Source organism: Denticeps clupeoides, chromosome 5, assembly GCF_900700375.1.
Source record: "Denticeps clupeoides chromosome 5, fDenClu1.1, whole genome shotgun sequence".
NCBI classification, from domain to species: domain Eukaryota; kingdom Metazoa; phylum Chordata; class Actinopteri; order Clupeiformes; family Denticipitidae; genus Denticeps; species Denticeps clupeoides.
The window spans coordinates 6,007,951-6,028,980 of record NC_041711.1 but is presented as its reverse complement, the minus strand read 5'-3'; the positions used below and the strand labels follow the sequence as shown (position 1 = coordinate 6,028,980).

At 42.5% G+C, this 21,030-nt stretch overlaps 2 protein-coding genes and 1 non-coding gene across 4 annotated transcripts; 1 reads left to right on the top strand and 2 right to left on the bottom strand.

The window, feature by feature from the left end:
• Window positions 1-1,137: 1,137 nt before the first annotated feature.
• Window positions 1,138-1,209, top strand: trnae-uuc (transfer RNA glutamic acid (anticodon UUC)). The gene has a single exon. It is a non-coding gene; the product is annotated as a tRNA-Glu (tRNA).
• A 9,842-nt stretch (window positions 1,210-11,051) lies between these two features.
• paqr7b (progestin and adipoQ receptor family member VII, b) lies at window positions 11,052-16,041 on the bottom strand. The gene is made up of 2 exons (XM_028980173.1): window positions 15,838-16,041; window positions 11,052-14,623 (listed from the first exon to the last, which is right to left on the bottom strand). Exon 2 carries the CDS (start codon window positions 14,595-14,597, stop codon window positions 13,539-13,541), a length of 1,059 nt encoding a protein of 352 aa, XP_028836006.1. The 5' UTR covers window positions 14,598-14,623; window positions 15,838-16,041; the 3' UTR covers window positions 11,052-13,538.
• A 2,088-nt stretch (window positions 16,042-18,129) lies between these two features.
• On the bottom strand, window positions 18,130-20,693 carry stmn1b (stathmin 1b). 2 transcript variants are annotated; one of them, XM_028979688.1, is made up of 5 exons: window positions 20,587-20,693; window positions 19,436-19,488; window positions 19,187-19,359; window positions 18,826-19,017; window positions 18,130-18,598 (listed from the first exon to the last, which is right to left on the bottom strand). In XM_028979688.1, exons 2-5 carry the CDS (start codon window positions 19,449-19,451, stop codon window positions 18,533-18,535), a joined length of 447 nt encoding a protein of 148 aa, XP_028835521.1. In that variant the 5' UTR covers window positions 19,452-19,488; window positions 20,587-20,693; the 3' UTR covers window positions 18,130-18,532. The 2 variants fall into 2 exon arrangements, with proteins under 2 accessions (XP_028835521.1, XP_028835520.1); XM_028979687.1 differs by lacking the exon at window positions 20,587-20,693 and adding an exon at window positions 19,998-20,060.
• Window positions 20,694-21,030: the final 337 nt, after the last annotated feature.

Here is a 21,030-nt window from a genome sequence, read left to right as displayed (position 1 = left end):
TCATCAGTGGAGGCGGCGGGATGGATGGCGGCAACCACAGGGCTCCTGCCCTGCTGTATCCTCCCCTTGGAGGACCCGGTCCCTCAGGCTGGCTCCCCGGCGTGGTCAGGAGTGGCGGCCCCGGTCCCTCGGGCTGGCTCCCCGGTGTGGTCCCACATGGCGGCCCCAGACCCTCGGCCTGGCTCCCCGGCGTGGTCCCGTGTGTCCCGCTCTGACACGTCTTGTGTTATCCCGGAACCTTCGTCAACCACTTCCCTGCTGGCAGAGCGGCCAGCTTCCCTCCCTGCACAGCACAGGGAGGTGGTGCATTCTCGGCACGTGCAACCCCTGTCACTGCACAGCCCTGGTGCCAAGGGGGGGGGCATTGCCGGATCATCTGGCTAGCCCCTTCTGCGTCCGTTGGGGCAAGCAGGCCATCTTCCTGCCTGTCCCAGCTGGGTCCTCATTCCTACCAGGGGGCTCTATGGCGCTCCACCCCTCTGGAGGCAGACACAGCCTCATGCCTGGCCCACCCTCCTCACCGGCTACCGCAGGACCCAGCTCCATCGCTTCCCCACCCACTCTCCCCTCAGGAGAAGCCCCCAACCCAAACTGCACCCCCTCAAAAATTTCTTTGGGGGAGCACCCCCCCCGACTGGACTTAGGGGTACATTGGGGCTTGTCCACCTCGCCTTGGAACAGCACATTTGGGTCAGAAACCTCCTCCCTGGGGTTCGGCTCCGCGGCTGGGTCGCCATCTGGTGGACAAAAAGAGGGGAAGTGGGGGCGACATACAGACACAAATGCCACGCACACATGCAGACAGAGAAAACCAGAAGAGAGGGTCTTCTGGCTCCCTCTCTGGGCTCTCTGGGACCTCCTTAGATGGTACAGCCTGGATCTTGGGAGGCACGACCTTCTCGCCGCCTGCCAGTGCTGGGTCTTCTTGCCCCGGATCCTGAAGGGCGCTGGATGTGGTGGAGGGGCAGATTTCAATCCCTGGCTCAGGCTCTGGCTGATCAAACTCCGCCCTCTGTCTCTCCAGGAAGTCCTGAAAACCCATTCGGTCTGTCTCTCCCTGCTGCAATAGGGCTGCGCTTCTCCATGTCTGAGAGGGAGGGAAGAGCAGCGCTTTCTCCCTGAGAAAGCACATGTGTGTCCCTTATGGTCTAGTGGTTAGGATTCCTGGTTTTCACCCAGGGAGTCCTGGTTCAAATACCGGTATGGGAACTATTTGTTTCACCCCTCATATTCACTCTTCACATGCACTCCTCACTCTACCTTTTTACCATCCAGAAAAAGGTACCAAAGCATTCTGGCCCTCACTGCCAGACTGTGCAATAGCTTCTTTCCACAGGCCATCAGACACCTAAACACTTTCCCCTTTGGTATGACACACACACAACCACTTTAATTTTTAGAAAATATTATCTATTACTGCATTCCAGTATTTGCACAGTTTTATACCTTCAGAGCTCATTGCACTAGTATCCTAAAGCGCTGTCCCTTTGTCGTCTACATGTTTTGCTTGCCTTGAATGTTACTTTGCACTGCCTGTGTCCCTCGCTTGCACCTCATGTAACCCGGTTTGTCTGTGTTTGTCATGTGCACATAATGTCAGTATGTAACTTTGTTTATTTATTTAAATGTTACATGTAGCGCCTGGATCCAGAGAGACATTGTTTCATTTCAATATGTACTGTATGTATATGTATGTAGCTTAAATGACAATAAAACTCACTTGAAGTTGATCTTGAACACATTTGTCAGTGTGTTCACTTCATTGTGTCTCTTGATAACTTGAAAAATTTAGGCGCAAGAAATATTGGTTCTCCTGACCTTTGTGGCCACTGTGAAATGGTAAACACCAGCAGCTCTACACTCCCCCAGAGCCAATCATTAAAGACTTCTGATGGCATGGCCCCTGTTGGAAACGCTTCACTCACCTCTAATGAGGCCATCCATGTCTTATATAAAGGCTCTCTGCACTGATTTAAAGTGTACTCACACCAGCAGACATTATGTGGCCCAAGGCTTCACACTGCTTAAATTATCCTCAAACTCCATTGATTTAGTCCACTTAAATCCCTTCGCATGGTGGACAATGTGATTGTGAGCGCTCTGTCAGACTCTTTCAGCCTGTGCACCACATAAAGTGTCAGGATTGCCTGCAGCTGGGCTCCACACCTGACTCCAATCCTGACGCCCCATAAATGCCCTATGTTTCCGCCCCTTCTAGATCTCCGGCATATTCGTGAACTTGACATTGTAACCGTGTGTTAGTATTTTCAGTTCTGGCAATCGGCACACGCCTGCGGGTTTGTTTACGTTTAATCCCTTTTATTTCCTGTTTTGGCCACCGCACCATTGTTTATTTGTATTTGTTTGTTTATTTAATATTAATAAAACCCGTCCCAGCATGTCAGACCTCTGCGCTTCCTTCCCCCGTAAGCCCGAAGTCGTGACATAAAGCTACCGTTCTGTGGGTGGTTATTGTTTAGAAGCAGCCAACAAGGCAGCCCTGTGTCCTTCTCACACAGAGGTGCCGGAAACACTTTTTGTGCGAGAATGTTCAAATTAAGGAGAGGTTGTGCTGCTTCAAACTGCTACAGTTTAAAGGTGTGATGACAAAGCACATATTCAAGTCTCATATAATTTTTAAATGAAATGCTGTTCGAAATAATGAAACAACTGAATGATGGGTAAACAGATACTTCTTACCATGCTAGATGTTGTTGGCAGGATTAAACTGTTTAATGAATGTAATGAAACTGGTTGTTTTGATTTTCAGTTCTTTATTTTAGTTACATTTACATTTTACATTTACAGCATTTATCAGACGCCCTTATCCAGAGCGACGTACAATCAGTAGTTACAGGGACAGTCCACACATGTTGTTACAATAATCCACAGTGTTTTTGTAACAGTTTGTTGTACAAATTAATGCAATTGTTATATTTTCTGCTATTTAATCACACTACATTTGACTGTTTCATTTAGTAAATACTTTTTAGTTCATGTATTTAATGGTCTTTCATGAGAAATGTTGTATGACGTGATCCTTGGTTGATCAAACCATAAAAAGTGCCATTGGGCTGGTTGCCTGGAGTAAAGAAAGGATATATTCAATACTTTTTACGACCTTTTTGAAGATCTAATCAATATGTTTTTAAAGCTCAACACCACTGCAAGCTGTAAGTTTTAACTTACATTTACAACACATTGATTTTGAGAAACTGAACAGCTTTAGCTCATATGCAGAGACTTCTTTGCATCACTGGGTCAGTGTAACATATTGCAGAAATCGTTAAGTGCACAACCTGTAAACCAATTGTCAACACACACCATGGCTATTAAGAAAAATTGGTGGTCTTTGCATGCTCTATGCCATTTTCCATTCAATAGAAAAGACTATATGTTTTCATACAACTTTCTTGGCTATCACACAGGGGTTTAATCATCCCCTAAACATGATCAGACCCCTATATTTGTTAGTTTGTCCCACACCCCCTGGTCCTCCACTTCCAGAAGATTGTTTCCATGTGAGCTACGTGCTGTTTCACACCTTGTTTCTTTTGTATTTATATTAAATTGTATATTAAACTTTTCTTTTCACCATGTGGAGCACTTGTGCCTCCTCTATGTCTCACAACTGTGGTATTACAGGCCATTTGGCAAATAGGGCTTCGATAAATTGTCATTCAAAGGACATGGATATAAGTCTATTACAAATAGAACCAATAAAGCTGAACACATTTCACAACTCTGAATTTAAATTTCTGACCAGTTGCATTATTGTCTGTTTGGGGAATTGCGCCGCATTGGACCGCAAGACCCCACAGCAGATAGTGAGGACAGCTGAGAAGATCATTGGAGTCTCTCTTACCTCCATAATGGACATTTACAACACACACTGCACCAACTGCATGCACTCTTCACCCTTTTACTATTGGGAGGAAGATACCGAAGCATTCGTGCCCTCCTTCCACAAACCTTGAACACTCAAAGAGCTATTTTACACAGAAGAGAAAGCACCAGGAGTCACAAATCCTTTGTAAGTAAAATTAATTGGAAGATTATTGTGTCATTTTATAAATGCACAGTGTTTGATAGGCAAGCAGATGCATATGCTGATGTCAGTAGCTGGGCTGGGGTGTGCATTCTCAGAAGAGCTTGGTTCAATTGGAAGGGGGTTATCACAATGGTTTACCACAACATTGTAGTACCTGAGTTTGAAGAGTGCACGTGTTCTAGTTACCATGTAATCCATTAGTTCGAAGCAGAGCGCTGGAGATTTAGAAGTAGTCATGGTGAGATGAACCCCTCATGAGGCATCGAATCACTTGAGCCAATTGGTTTGAGAAAGGGTTAATTTCTAAAATCTCTATGTGCACACACACCTACTGGCCAGGTGTATAATTACACGAAATCTATGACCAAACAACTCCTCTGTATTCCTAGATCCAGGCTAAAATGTGTGGTTGATTGGTCGTTTGCAGTTGCAGCTCCCAGACTAAATGTAATAAACTACCTTTACATATCACATCTTCACCATCTCTGGATGTTTTTAAGTTATCAAAACTCTATCCAATCTGTGAACTGACCACAACTCTCTATCAAAAACCCACATTCTGAATGGGGCCTGAGGGGTTTATATTGCTTTTATTGCAATATATATTGCAAACTGCTTTGCAAAGCAGTCACATGGCACCATCGTGCAGTCGTCATTTTTGGCTCCTCCTCTAAATGAAGCAAGCCTCGATACGTGCTTCGCAGAAACGCCCCTCTATTGCTCGACTCATGCTCCATAGCCCCGGCACATCTCGTCACATTACTACTTGGGACCAGCAAATCGAAACAGACACAGGGGTAAATACACAAGGCAGTGTATTTAATGTTAAAACATTAAACATTAAAACACAATAATCTTCCAATTTTGAACTAAAAAAAATATATATATATGAATAAAACGTATTTATTTTCGAAAGCCACAGGGAGCCACAATGTTGCAGACCCCTAACCTGTATGTAGGCAAAGTCAAAGATTTTTTAAAGCACACTTTTCTTCCAGAGATGGTGAACAGACATGTAGTGGGGAAAAAGGTAAACCTTGGGCCACTGAAGATAAACTATAAGAAACAAGAGTGAGGGGAGTCATGCTGAATGGAATGTCGCCGATATAATAATGGTGAGCAAAGTCCATATCTCCAACAACTGCGAGGGGGTAGAAATGTAACAGACATTTGAGTCCAGAAAGCCTTCATTTTCAGACGAAAAGAAAGGAATTGGTAAGTTAGAGGACAGGAGGCAGCTTGGGGTCATTACAGAGATCTGCTATCTATACTGGTTCACTGGCAATTCATCTGTACTCTTTCCTTGGGGTTTTATTCTGATTATTCTCCTTCAAGTCAGCGTCACACGTTGGATATACATGTATACACAGAATCACACACCCAAGCATACTGATGAATGGCACCCACATTCACAGCTCTGCATGCAGTCTGAGGTTTAATAGGGAAGGTGTCACTGTCGTACTCCCAGTAGGATAGTCAGTGTGGGAGGCTTCAAGTATAATCATGCTTCATCTTCACCCATTCAGCTACTGTCCAGGGGGGCACATTAGTTTATTTAATTAGCTTTGTGTTTTAGTGGTAGACTGCATTGCAATTCACTACTTTTTTTATTGTTGTTGTTGTTCTGCAGCCTTTTATTTCACTGTTTATTCTTAAAGGCACACTTTCACAGCTTCCAGAATTCCACCTACAAGTGGAAAAGATGGTCCAACATCCTCATTGGGTGCAAAGCTGCTATGTGATTCTGTGAGGATAAGTGATTTTGTCTGGTTAGCACACTGTGAACATAAATGCCTGAAATATTATGTACCACTGCATTCATATGGACTTAAATAGACAGCAGTCCCATCCATCAGCAGTGTCACATGACACTGTAAATGTTGGTTAAAAAATATATTTTATCTTGCTGACCACTAATGACAGCCATGCTGTCTTCAACTCTACACATGGACTTTTGTGTTATTTTCTTTAATAATGTGGCCAGCGAGCGCAGTTTAAGATTTCTCTAAACATCATGAGAAATGAGAGAAGTGGTCAGAGAGATGCATGTGGTGCCCATCACTGTGCCATTAACCCTCCGTTCATTTCTTCTCTCTCTTCATCCTCATTTATTCTAATTGTAATCATCACCAGACAGCTCTGTCCATGCTGGCAGCATGAGCTTGGCAGCTGACACATGGATGCAAAGGCTGCCTGCTTCTTCTCAGGGTACGTTCTATTCGCTGAGAAAGGGAAAATGTTTAGCTGCTCTACTCAGTGACTACGCTTTAAACCAATAGGAGACAAGCTTCTAGCAAAACCCCCTAGTAGCACAGAAATTCGAGTTTTTTTTTTAAATACATATCATTTATTAGTTTCAATTTATAAAAGCCAGCAACCAGGAATGCAAGTGACAGTGTATTTCTTGGTGTCAGTCCCCAGCCCGGGTAAATGGGGAGGGTTGCACCAGAAAGGGTATCCGGTGTAAAACTTTTGCCAGGTCTTTGTGTGGAGAACCAGGCCGGCTGATCCACTGTGGTACACATATCATTTAGATATTTTATTTTTTGTGTGGTACATACACTTGAAGTAATCTGTCATGCCTAATATTTCATTCTTGCCGTAATGTGAATGTTTGTTTGGTTTATTCACATTACAGCAATGCAAAAATATTAGGTGTTTTTTTTAACTATTGTTTTCTTTTTCATTGTATATTGTATTATGAAAATATTGTGCATGAGCTACTTCTCCCACTAGTACATAACACAGTATTGTAAGATCCTAAAAACAGAAAAATCATTTTGTTCCTAAAGGTTTTAAATTGAGGGCCTTGCTTCAGTGTCGCCCTAATTTACATTTACAGCATTTATCAGACGCCCTTATCCAGAGCGACTTACAATCAGTATTACAGGGACAGTCTCCCTGGAGCAATTTAGGGTTAAGTGTCTTGCTCAGGGACACAGTGGTGGTTAGTGGGATTCGAACCCGGGTCTTCTGGTTCATATGCGAGTGTGTTACCCACTAGGCTATTACCACCCTAATCTTTGACAAGGCTGACCTCTGGTGGTGAATTTCTTTTAAATGGCATGAATGTGGAAATGAAAGAGCAGAACAAAGCAAAATCTTGCAAGGCTTCATTTAAACATATGCTCCACATATATTGAATAGCCATAATCTAATAACCATAAATACCACAAACTACACCACTAAACACTACAACACATTCTTTAGTGCTATTTCTGCATAATTGTTCCTCACATAGGGAAGAAGGGAGCAGAAGATCGACGGATTGGGGCAGCATCTGAACCTGAATAAGAACCGCTGCTCCTCCACATTAAGAGGAGCCAGTTGAGGTGTTTCGGGCATGTCCTGCCGGCAGGAGGCCCCCGGGACGACCCAGGACATGCTGGAGATCTTGTCTGGGAACAATCTTGTCTGGGAACACCTTGGGGTCCAGCCGGAGGAGCTGGTGGAGGTGGCTGGGGAGAAGGCTTTCTGGGATTCCGAATTTGGGATGCTGCCCCCGTGACCCGGACCCGGACCCGGATAAGCGGAGGAAGATGACAACGATGGCGGTACCTCACATATGCAGTTCACACTTTCTTCTTAATCCTAATTGCAATTCAGAAATTATGCTTTATGTTTCCTCATTGTGATTGTTTTAATCTACCACTGACTACAACAGTATGGGGGCAGTGGTGGCCTAGCGGTTAAGGAAGCTGCACCGTAATCAGAAGGATGCCGGTTCGAAAACCGAATCCCGAATGCCACTGAGCAAAGCACAGTCCCCACACACTGCTCCCCGGGCACCTGTCCTGCTCACTCAAGGTGATGGGTTAAAAGCAGAGGACAAATTTCACTGTGTGCACCGCGTGCTTTGCTGCTTTGTATCACAAGTGACAATCACTTACACTTACACTTATGAAATCTGCAAATTTGAATGATCATCTACAAAGTGTTATGAATGTAAACTTTATACTCTGGTTCTCAGCATACAACTACTATATTTACTATATTAAGTTATTCAAGATTCAAGAGAGGTTTATTGTCAGTACAACAGTATACACAGTATACCGTGTATTGAAATACGAGTTATATTAGCATTAGGGCAGTGATGGCCAAGCGGTTAAGGAAGCGGCCCCATAATCAAAAGGGTTAGAATTCTGAGCTGCAACGATTCCACTGAGGTGCCACTCAGCAAAGAACCCTCTCCACTCCCTGGCACCTGTCATGGCTGCCCACTGCTCACCAAGGGTGATGGTTAAAAGCAGAGGACACATTTCGTTGTGCCACCGTGTGATGTCCTGCAGTGTTTCACAACAACAGTCACTTCACTTTCACTTAATCTGTTATTGTTTGCCATTGTTGCCAGTTTCTCTGAATCTGAATTTGATTCTGTAGCCACAGTTGCAATCACTTACTTTACCTGCTTCTTCCATCTGAATTGGCCAATTGTTATAAAAAAGTAACATATTGTATATGTCTCAATAATGTCCTTCTGGTTCTCATCCTTGTAAATGTTTAAAATTATTTTCTTTCTTCTATCATGCTAAAATTGTACAAGTGTAATTTCATTTACTATGTATGTGTCATTTACAGCATTTATCAGTATTTACAGGGGACTTAGGGCTAAGTGTCTTGCTCAGGGACACAATGGTGGGATTTGTTCTGGTTCATAGGTGATTGAGTTACCCCCTAGGCTACTACCACCCACTCTACGACCCACTCAATTGTATGTATAAATACTGCCAAGTATGATGAGAATGTGGAGTCTATTTCTCATCAATCAATCTCATCAATGTCTTTTGAGCTTGAACTGGTGCCCCTCCCACCAGGTGTCACCTGGTGTACCCTAACTATATTCAATTACACATAAGTAATATTATTATTCAAGCTAATGCCTTCTTCACTCTTGTTGAGACACTGGAGTCATCAGCCAGCCCAGAGATCAGCCCCAGGACTGGTTTGATGACAACACATGGGAAATGGAGGAAAATGCGAGATAGAGTGGTATAGTGGTGTATAGGGTGGTAGTAGCCTAGTGGGTAACACTCTCGCCTATGAACCAGAAGACCCGGGTTCGAATCCCACTTACTACCATTGTGTCCCTGAGCAAGAAACTAACCCTAAATTGCTCCAGGGAGACTGTCCCTGTAACTACTGATTGTAAATCGCTCTGGATAAGGGCGTCTGATAAATGCTGTAAATGTAAATGTAGAAGATACATGCATTCTTCCAGTTGATAGATATTTTCGCAACTCGAGACCAGTTGAGAGACGGTTGAAGGGGCTGAGGAACTAGACTGGATGAACAGAGAGAAAATCTTAAAGTTTCAAGGTCCATCTCTGTGCTAGACGTGCAGAGATAGGCGTCCCATTGGACCCACATGTCCACTCTCACCTGAAGGACGAGAACCCTGACAATGCTACAGCTGGTTCTACTTGGGTTCTGGTGCCCAGTTGCTGCCTATGCCTTCCTCACTATTGTCTGTTGTGCTTAATATGTGTGACCTACGTTAGAGATTGTTCTGTTTAGTTTGCCTCAATTTCTGCATGTTTTCATTATTAACTACTATGTTGTGCACTTCAGTTTCATGCCTCATCCCTAGCATGGCAGTATACATAGGTGGTCATCATAGGTGGTGCAGACATTGCAACAGCAAATCTTGTTTTTGCCACTTAACAGGTGGAGGAGGTTAAACATTGCAAAAGTCAAATTTATTTAAATAGTATAGACATTTACCCAATAAACAATTAAAGCAAATGTCTGTGCATGTTCCATATGTTCATGCATCCATTTTGATTATCTATCTTTAATATAATCTACTAATGCACTATTCCATTTTGCACCGCAATATTTGCACTATTTTACTTTGCACATTTCTTTATTATTCATTGTTATCTAAATGTTAATTAATTTATTTATTTTTTCTTAAATGTTATTCTTGCACTGCCTGTGTCCCGTTTGCACTTTATATAGCCCAGTTTGTCTGTGTCACACAGATGCACTTTATGTCAGTATGTAACTTTGTCTAATCGTTCAAATGTTACATGTAGCACCAGGTTCCGGAGAAACTTTAGTTTCATTATGTACGGTCTAACATGTATACAGCTGAAATGACAATACAGGGAATCAGCATTCTAATATTCTCACTGAAATAAAATAATCAGAATTAAATACATGATCTACACAAGATGCTATGTTGTATTATTTTTCCCCCATCCTACCAGGTTGCCTCCAATAAAAACTTTCAGTGCTGGTCATCTACACACAACATGCACTTTATGGCAAACAATTTGTGCCACCAGGTGGCGTCATTGCCTTGTTTGTCCTTTTGTCTTAATCCCAATTAATCCCATGTGTTTTTAATTCCCAATTACCTGAGTGTAAAAGTTGATGTGAATGCTCCTACCTGTATACTTCTGTTCCCATTCAGTTTAGATAATGCCTTAGAGCTACTTTAATTTGTCTTTATGCTGGTCAGCACCAGCATCTTCTCTGTTTCTCTCTGTCTTTCTCTCTTCTCTGTCCTGTCATGCTACAGGACGATTGGTCCACTGGATGAGATTTAACATTTGTTTCACAAATTATCAGACTCTATAAGATCCCAAATTTAGCCAGTCCTTGTCGATTGTCTGTTGTGCATGCCCCTACTTGGGCGGTCCTCTTCCGTTACCATTCAGCTTGTGTAACACCTGAGAGCTGCTTTAGATTGTATATTTTCGGCCTATCTGGTTTCTGTTTGTTGACTTTTCTTTGTGTCATTTGTCAAACAAACAATATTGTTGTTAAAAACATTCATGTTATTTATGTTTTCATATTTTCATTTGAAGAGACTACATTTAACCTCCATAACCATAACAAAACATGAAACCACACAACTGTCCTATGTTGCAGTGGCTTATTGTACTGTTTAAATGTGCAACTCATGCACAATGACAATATGACAATGACAAATGTATCCACAGGACACAGGGAGTAACACCACCAGTTTATTTATTATAGTACCAGAATACATTGACACAGTCATTTCCACACATTCCCATCACACATCACTGTCTAGCTGCAATGACCAGCACTGAGACAGGATGAGGGACTAGGAGGAGTCGTGTGGACAGAGGCGATGTAGAGCCAGAGCAACAGTGGCACATTTCAAAGGGATTCAGTCAAGGACACAGTGGAAATGCTTCTTTACAGTTAGAAAAGATGGCTGGATTTACTGATGTGGTGTTAGTTGTTTTTATTTGCTCTCTCATCAACATATTTTAATTTCCAGTACCCTCAGAAATTTGGCTTTGGTCCTCTATCCGTAACTCCACAGGACCGTTCTGCACCATAGGAAAAAAATACACAATCATTCCTTTCAGACAGTGGCCATTACAGTTGAAGACAGTGCACTTATTTTTATTTACAGCGCATGTACTGATTTTAGAGTAATAACTCTGATATCAATACCCATACTGTAAATAAATAGTAATAAAACACTGGATCAGATTAGGTTGTTATTACAAATAAACACATAAGATGATGTAATAACACCTTCTTAATTCCAGTGACCTCATCTCAATCAGTGACATCATCATCAGTGCATCATTCTATCAATCACTGGCCATTTGGGTCGGTGACATCATCAATCCGTGCGCATCTGACCTCACCCATCACTGACATCATTACTGGACACTGCTTTACACAAATCCCCCCACACCTCTGAGCAGATATCATTCCAAGCTCAAAGGCGCATGGAAAGGGTTAAAAAGGCGAGAGAAAATAGAGTGGTCTTTGCCCAGGCTCTGAACCCAGACTCTATTAATCTATGTAGTTTGGGAGGTATCCAGCTCTCCAAACACACACACTTACATACACAATGTTAAATTATACCAGTATAAATACCTAATCGACCTTCATTCCATGGAGTTAAAGGCTGCACTAACACATGACAATCACAATGATAAGAATAACACACACACATCCACACCAAATCAAAATACACACTCATTCGTGCCTAGGCACATAAAAACACAGGATCTTGCCACGCACAAAAAAAACTGTGTGTGGGATGCAAAAAGCGAAAAGCAAAAACACTCATTGCACGTCCAGACTTTGTTGAGTGTGAGAAGGCAAACACCACAGCTGTAGCCCTTTGGGTGCAAATGATCATCGACGCATTAAAAAAGGGATCCGAAACACATAATTCCACTGTTTTCTTTAAAAAATTGCACCAACGCTCAGGAAATGATTGAATCTTTTTATAAACACCCACAAGCGAATGAAAGCATCCTGCCTGCCTATAGCTCCACCGTTAAAAGTCCCTTAGTATTGCTAAATACTAGTATTAGTATTACTAGTATTATCACCTGGATCTTTTCAAATAATCTTCAACTACAAATTGCAGAGCACTTGCCAATAAAGCCTGATTACAGACATTTTCCATAATATGCATTAAACTGTGTAGAATAAAGTCAAACCTACATCTGCAGATTCAACACACACTCAACTAGTCGAGAGAGGCCAGTTCTTCTTTAATCAGTGCAACTCAATTTTAGGATCATTGAAAATGTTTTTTTTAAGCTGACAGACTTCCACCAGTGAAAACAGCATTCCATTGGAACTGATAACAAGCATCTTTACATTTATGTAGATATTCCATTCATACGTTTCCAGCTACCAGTCATTTGGATGCCCCTACTGATTTATGGGTCAAGCTTTTTTTACATTATAAAACATAACTTGTCTGGATATTTCAATGATATTTATAAATTAACCTTTGAATGAAACCATCCATTTCCCCCATTTTCAGGTGCAGAATCACAGAATTAAGTTGTTGTATGGACAATCCAGTCACCGCCAATCCTCTCCTATCAGAACCTTGTCTCGTTAAATTAATTTTGGAAGCAATATGACATAAAATAAACTGCTTTGTGACAATGATTGTGGTGAAAAAAAACTGCTAAACAATGGATAAAGCCACAAGGTGGAACTGTAGTGAGGACTTAAAGGGCTTAAACTCCACCAACCTCCTACTCCTCTTGATTTGAGCCTCCAGAAAATATGCCACTGAGGATTTTAGACAAGGAGCAGATTAAACTGAGGCACGCCAACACCTCAGGATTTCGGAATGGGGACGATTTTGACTTCAGGGCTGCACATACCAACAAGGCTCATGAAGTTGAGCTAGATGTGAAAAGTCAAGGTGTTACAGTATTCTGAGAGGTCCAGTATGACAAAAAAGTATGAAGAGGCATCTGGATCACCCATCTTCCTTTCACGTTGGATGAATCTCTGGTACACATTCCATAATGTCGGAACGTTCATCAGTATGTAGAGCATCACAGCCTTTCTAAATGACTTAGTTTTTTTGTTGTTTGGCAGACCACAAAACACAGTTAGAACAGAATAAAAAAACATACATTACAAAATTAGTACTTTAGTGTAGGAAAGTCACTTTTCAAATAATGCAGGCAATGAGTTTGTCTCTCCAGTGCAGACAGAAGCAGTGTTTCTTCCCCGCCTACTCCATCTTCTCCTGGAGCGCCGCACGTACACGCTTCCGCATGTAGAACGCAGTGAGCGCACTGCAGCAAGCCGTGAAGATGAACAGCGCCACAGCATCATGCGCCAGGTCCCCGTGAAGGCGCTCGTACAGCGCACGCCGCTCGCTGTAATCCAGTCGAATGGCCTCGATCTGCACCAGGGTGCACAGCACCAGGAAGACGTGGAAGATTTGGTGGCCCTGGCCAATGAAGTCGCAGCGACCAGGCAGCCAGCGCTCAGGGTGTGGATACGAGAAGAAGTAGGCACTCGCCAGGAAGAAGAGAACCTGGTAGCGGTGGTAGGAGACGGCCAGGTCAGAGCAGCCCTGCTGGTAGCAGGTGTAGATGCGGTGGAGCACCGGACTGATGTCCAGACAGTAGGCCAGACCTGAGGGCACCACCTGGAACAACTTGTGGCCGAACTTGGGGAGCTTTGGGCTGGCGTATTTGCCGTAGCAGCATCCAGTACACGACAGCCAAGCGAGGAAGGCCGCAGCAGGCAAGAACACCCCTCTCACATAAGCATGCCACTCCTTCTCAGTGGCATAATAGAAGTGGACCAGGGCACTGCCATACTGGTAGACGGCCACGCCCACGTAGTCCAGGAAGTAGAAGGTGTAGTGTGACAGCTCTGACTTGGCAGACAGAAGGTGGGCCAGGGCACTGCAGGACAAGTAGATGAAAGCAGACAGTAGTACAATGAACAGAGGCTGAGCATGTGGGTCCCGCAGGAAGTCCACTGACTCCGACACTTCCCGGAACTTAGCAAGGATCACCAGGGAGGCCAGGAGGTGTGTCCACACGTTCACCGCCTCATTATGCCTCTGAAAAAGGGAGAGGAAGTAATAACGCCAGCTCTGGTCGGGCAGCCTGTAGCCTGTGAAAATGTGGGACTCTCGGAAAACCCACGGAACATCGTTCACAGTAACAGTGCAGGGAAGGGTGGGCAAGGACGACTCGAGAAACCGGGGGATCTGCCGGAGCTGCTGGGCATTAATGAACAGCCGGCCAATCTGCTCCATTACTACTGTTGCCATGGCGAGTTGGAACTGCACACTGGGAACTGCAGACAGGGAGAAAGGCAGGAAACAAAGGTTAAAGGTGAAGTAAGACCTGAGTGGAAAAGGCCAATTTATCAATATGACAGTGACCGAATCCTTATAAACCCTAAGGGCTCATTTCATTACTTACAGTTATTTTCCAGATGATTGTATTAGTTTATAAAAAAAAAAAAAAAAAAATAGCACCTTAACCCTCCAATTAGGTTGAAAAATTGTATATTCTGGACAAAATTGTTTTGTACATTTTACATGATTGTTGTAGCATGAAAATAACATGTCGCATATGACACAAAGACCATATTTTATAAACATTTACATGCTAATGTAATGTACAGCTAATAAGGAAATACAGCAAAATATACCTAACAAAACAAGACAAACCATCAAAATTGACATAGGAACCATTTTAGCCAAACCTTTATAATAATGTGAAAAAAGTCTACCTAAAATCTGTCCATACAGACCCTACAAAAGTAAGTTCAGACATTTCAGTCTTTTTTCACCACATGACAAGTGTCTGCTGGTGTATTTCCTGCACCATCTTATTTATCTGGACAGATCTGCCACTAAAGTTCCGCCTGACAGGACAAGTGGTAAAAGCAACATATTTTATCTTCCGCAACATCATCAAGGCAGATTTACTCTCATTAATTAACACTTTGTTAACGCTAAATGGGGAAATAAAAAAATATGTTGAGCATGGTCTATTGCGTGATATGGATGGAGCTATAGGGCCTGTCACGTTTCCGACGACTATAGGCGACAATGCATGAATAACGGAGGTTATGTAACAAGTTTCCTCATACCGCTCTGCTGGAATTCTGGGAAGGTGGTGACATGCGGGGGGGAAGAAAGCCTTATTAATGCTAATAATTAGTGGCAGCGCGTGAAACATTTAGCGCAGGCTCGAATACGCGCCTCGTACATCTCTACGCCAATACGCTTCCTGGACGTTTTTCCTCCATCATAGAGGTGGAAGCATACAAAAGCGACTCAAATTCAAGTGAAAATGAAGACATGTAGCTGGAAAAAAATATTAATGAAAAAAAAACTGAAGCATCCATCTCATTAAAAAACAATGCACGCCCATTCTTTAAACACGTTTATATTGCACGAACACCTAACCACATGGACTTGATTTGCACTACTGTACCGCGTCCCATCGTCAAAAGGAGCACCAACCTGTACAACCAGACCGGGGCGGCGTCAATCTCACCTTTAAAATTGGCGCGGTCGCTGGAGATTCTCTATCGAGTTTCCCAGTTAAAACGACATAAACGGCTCATATATTGCATCGTGGGGCAAAATCGCGTCAAATAAATATCCCAGACTACAGAATCACGGATTCGGGAGAGGCGTCTGTCAGATTTCAGTAGAACCACTGTCGGAAAGCAATGAGTCCTCCGGCCGTGGACAGACAGCAGTCTCGTCCAATCAGAGATTAGTGTTCTTTTTTTATCCAATCAACGACCATCTCTGCCAAGTTGGGTCGGCCTCTCCATCCGTGGATCGTCCAATCACATTGGCTTCGAGGAGCTGCAGCCTTTCGCGGAAAGAATCTGCTTTCAGGAGCCACCCACATTACTTAATAAAAGACGTGTTTTCTCTTCATTCACTGGTTCGTCTTGTTGTTCTTCTTTCCGGGTGTTGACGCCTCCTGAAATGCTGCACATCTGTTTCTTTGTCACCAAGTAAGAAACAGAAGACAGAGAAGCACATTACATGTAGAAAATTCCACTACTTCTTGCTATACCTTACTATAACCACCATCTTACCAAGGGTGATGGTTAAATACAGAGGACACATTTCACTGTGTCACCGTGTGCTGTGCATCACAATCACTTCACTTTATAGTATAATAATAATAATAATAATAATAATAATAATATATTAATTAATTTTCATGTACGTTATATATATACTCATGTATGGGTGGTAGTAGCCTAGTGGTTAACACACTCGCCTATGACCAGAAGACCCAGGTTCAAATCCCACTTACTACCATTGTGTCCCTGAGCAAGACACTTAACCCTGAGTTGCTCCAGGGGGGACTGTCTCTGTAACTACCGATTGTAAGTCGCTCTGGATAAGGGCGTCTGATAAATGCTGTAAATGTAAATGTAAATGTAAATGTGTGTGAGTGTGTGTGCATTTTGAAAGACATTTTGGTTTTCCAGCTGTTCAAATGTACTTTGTACTTGTGAGAAATTCCAGGAGTTACAGATCTATGATGAAACTCACAGGCATTCCCATCCTACACAGCGAGTGGCAACGAGACGAACAATGTGCCTTTGTAAAAGCTTTGACTCTGAGAACAGAGTGTCAAAGTCGTCCATTGTAACAAACTACAGCCACAGGGGACATATGTCTCTCCCTGGCACAAATAATCAAAATACCACACAACAACAGAACCACTGGCAGGTCTGAGAAAGGAACACCTTTCTGTTCCTTCCTTGATGAAGCAAGTGTGTTAACAAAAGTGGAAAGTAAGTCATAGAAATGAAAGAAACCTCTAGACCTTTCTGCACTGTGACAGGTACTTCATGAAAATTTATCTTTACAATATTGTAAGGAAAACACAGAGCTCCAGATAAAATGCAGACTGCAGAAAACGCATTAGTGGGAATCTGAAAGAGCCCTCTCTTTTGTGTCTGGAGATGCTGCGCTGTGGGCAGTCAGGCCATGCACAGAATGGTACCAGTCAACTAATGAGCTCAGAATTAACTTGCCAATGGAGACGTCACACCACAGAACATACATCGCATCTGTGTTTGTCTAGAACTCTTTATTTCAGACAGCGAGTGCAAACTTTCATTCAGAACATCATATGACATTCATTACATTTAATAAAACAAAATGTGGAAAATATATCACTGCTTAATGTGGAAAATTTATTACTATTAATATGCATTTGTTAATTTGATATACAGTAATGAATTGCATTTTGTCTTGCTTTCTTCCTTTGTAGATGTAAGTACATCAAAATAAGACTTTTTTTTTTTGCATATACTGTCCACTGGATGGCAGTAGAGTAAAAGAATTCAAAATTAAAAAGTAGCAACTTGTCCACCATGTTCAGGTGGACAAAAATCTCAGGGTTTATTCAATGCTTGCTAGATTGTTCTTGTTTAAAATTACTTGATAATGCTTTAAAAATAATCACACCGTATTAAAGGAATAATACATCTTCAGATTTTATACGACTGTCAACGTGGCCTAACCTCTCCGTGGCAGATTGAATCCTGACTGGGACCCAGACCCTTGGGCTTCCTAAATTTTCTAAACTGACCACCATTTACTGTTGGATTGAAAGATTTGTGTCCTGGGATGGGCTCAAGCAGTCATGACCCTGAATAACAAGAATAAACTATAATGAGTGAGTGAGTGAGTGAGTGAGTGAGTGAGTGAGTGAGTGAGTGAGTGAGTGAGTGAGAGAGAGTTATTCAGCCATTTCAAATGTGCAGCAAGCTGACCTGGAGAACACATCTTACAGTGATTGAGGCAAAAGAACATCAAGAACTATGCAACTTTATTAGGAGTAAAGAACAGTAATTTGGACAATAACAAGCAAAGGTTATTATTAGACAAGTGTACAGACCTATGCATTATAGGAGCATGCTTTCATACAGCTAAGAACATGGTGTATTCTGGACAGTGCCAATAAGGTAAAAGTAACAAAAACTTCACCATGTATATGCCTGTCTACTCTAATCTTCAACGAGAAAAGCAAAAAAAAATCTGAACACAACATTAACAGCCATTAATAAGCAATTAACACTGTAAACAAAATTCATGATTCTATTAAACAGAAAAATAAATCTTTGGATATATAAAAAGAACCCTGTAATATCACCCAAATAAAAAATAAACACAAATCAGAGCCCAACCCCCAAAAAAATCTTCCAAAAAACTCAGTCCTCTTCCTCGTCCTCTTCTTTAGTTTCCTTGTTCTTTCGAACTTCTTCAATCTTCTTGTCCTGAAATGTTGAGTATACGTGTTTTAAATTATTTATTTTATTTTATTACAAAATAATAAAGAACAGCAGGATTATAAAGACGTGGCAACTATTAAATGTTTAATCTTAAATAAAGACACACATACATTTCTGAATTATTGGGTACTTTGAAATTTGATTCCCAGCTTGACTACTTCATTATTAAGATGTCAAGATTCTGTATCTGCGTTAGTGGAGCTTTACTTCACCTTCTCCTTGAACTTCTCATTCATTGCTGCCATGATTGCTGTTCGATTCTCTTTGTTGGCCTCCATCTTCTGGTTCAGTTTCTCCTCTGCCATCTTGCTGAAGTTGTTGTTGTCCTCCATGGCTTTCTGAAGGACATCCTTCTCATGCTCACGCTTCTCATGCAAGTGCTTCAGCACCTCTGCCTCATGGTTCTGGTAAAAATATTGTAAATAACAAAAATAACAACAACTCTGCAACCCTAGCACGGAGTTTACAATTCCTTTCACTATTAATTTTCATTATTTATTCTTGGTAATTAAACATTGGTATCACGTAATTTTTTTGGTGATGTTTAACATCTGTGTGATGTGAGTGCCATACCTTCCTTCTCTCTTCGGCAGCATCCAGTTTCCTCTGTATCTCCTCAAGGGAGACATCCTTCTTTTTCGGGTTGGACAGGGGGAAGTCCCCCTTACTGTCTGGGGCTGTGGGACTCAGAATGACCTCAAACGCCTGGCCTGAGGATCGCTTGTCCAGCTCCTTAACCTGAATATCTGAGAGCAGAAAACACCACGGCAACTTTAACATTTTACTACATTAATAATCATGAACAAAAAAGAACACACTCACCACTAGACGATGCCATTGCTGAGCAGGTCGAAGCTCTTGTGGGCTTGTACAACCTACGTTCAAAACAAACGTAAAGATTAGAATCCAAATCAGCACAGACGCGCCCCCTATCGGGCGGAGCGCTGCACGAAAACCGCACCTGTCTTTGTGTACCGTTATTCGTAAATCGATAACAAAGTGACGAAGCCTGAAGCATGGCAGCACTTTAAAAATGTCGCATTCTCGCAGTAAATATACGTCGATGAGATGATCGTGTACTGACTGTGTGCACGCATTTAATAAATCGAATGAATTATGTCACTATTATTTGATAAAACGCAGGAGATCGATGCTCCTTCTTCCGATCGATGCAGTGATGTGGATGAGAGTGCTGAAGCAGTCGAGGTGATAACGGCACAGTCCTATTTCTCGTCCGAGGTGAGATAGAAAAGAATAGAGGCGCGTTGTTGTGAACCCCACGCCAGCCGCAGACGCGCCAACATGAACGCCAGCTACACAAACTTCATAAACGTCACTTTTACACCACGCTGTTACATGCCTGTAAGCGTAAAAGAATATGGACCTGTGGGCCACCTGTCGAATTTTGCAAAGAGAAATTTCCATCATCTACAAACAACAGACATGCGTGTGGCCGTCCATTCTGCCGCAAAATGAGCTTCTGCATGTCGCAGGTTTCACATGTGTTCATTCCGTCTCCAAGAGAACAGCGGGCGCGTCACACCCTTCTCCTTACCATGGATGCACGGAGAGAGAGAGAGAGAGAGAGAGAGAGCACCAGCATCTGAAGCGGAGCCTCGGTTCTTTGTCTACCTGCCCTCGACTCTGACAACAAACACGTTCATCGACGAGCCATGCCTGTCTATCAAGCCCCCAAATTGACTGATGTCAGGTCTGCATTCATCAAAATCATCACCACCACCACCACCACCCTAAAAAGGTTCACAGTTCACAATAGTTGTCAATATTCTAGGATGTGATATTTTACAGCATATAAAGGTGTGTGGGCTATTTTAAAAGAAATAATAATCATTAATAGCGAGCGTGCAATGAAATATACAGAATACAGTATTGATTTACAGATGAATGTGAACAGAAATTATTTATGAAGGCATGAGTAAAGTTGTGCATCTGTAACTGCGTTAATCGCTCACCTTTACCGAACAGTAGCGCTCCCCACTCACCGACTGGCCACTGCGCGCAAAGAATCCTTCGCTCTGCCCCCAATTAGGCTGTTCGCGCAAAAAAAGACCAAAGGTCGGCCGTCACACCGATTCCACCGAGCTCATTGGACAAAATCGGCGACCAATCAGCGACCACAATCATGCCCGCCCAATCAAGAACGCAAAAGAGTGCCTGCGAAAGATGATTGAATAAGCGCACCAACTCAAGAACAAGGAGAGGAAGATGATTGGCTTACAGCTGTTGCGGGAATGATGGGAAGTGTAGTTTTAAAGGCAGATAATACGCGTGTTCTTTGTTGTGCTGTGGTGGTGAGGAAAGGATGTGCTTAGTGCGAGAATGAGAATTTTTCCTTTTTCGAAATGTCAAATCATTTATTTGTATTTCCCTTGCATTTATCATCCATCTCTATTAAT

Bases quoted from the DNA above. Each gene is read 5' to 3' on its own strand.
- paqr7b (XM_028980173.1), bottom strand. From the start codon at position 14,597: ATGGCAACAGTAGTAATGGAGCAGATTGGCCGGCTGTTCATTAATGCC.
- stmn1b (XM_028979687.1), bottom strand. From the start codon at position 20,041: ATGATGGAAATTTCTCTTTGCAAAATTCGACAGGTGGCCCACAG. The intron at 19,489-19,997 runs GTCCATATTCTT...TTTTGAACGTAG, and splicing joins ATTCGACAGGTGGCCCACAG to GTTGTACAAGCCCACAAGAG. The intron at 19,018-19,186 runs GTATGGCACTCA...TATTTTTACCAG, and splicing joins CTGCCGAAGAGAGAAGGAAG to AACCATGAGGCAGAGGTGCT.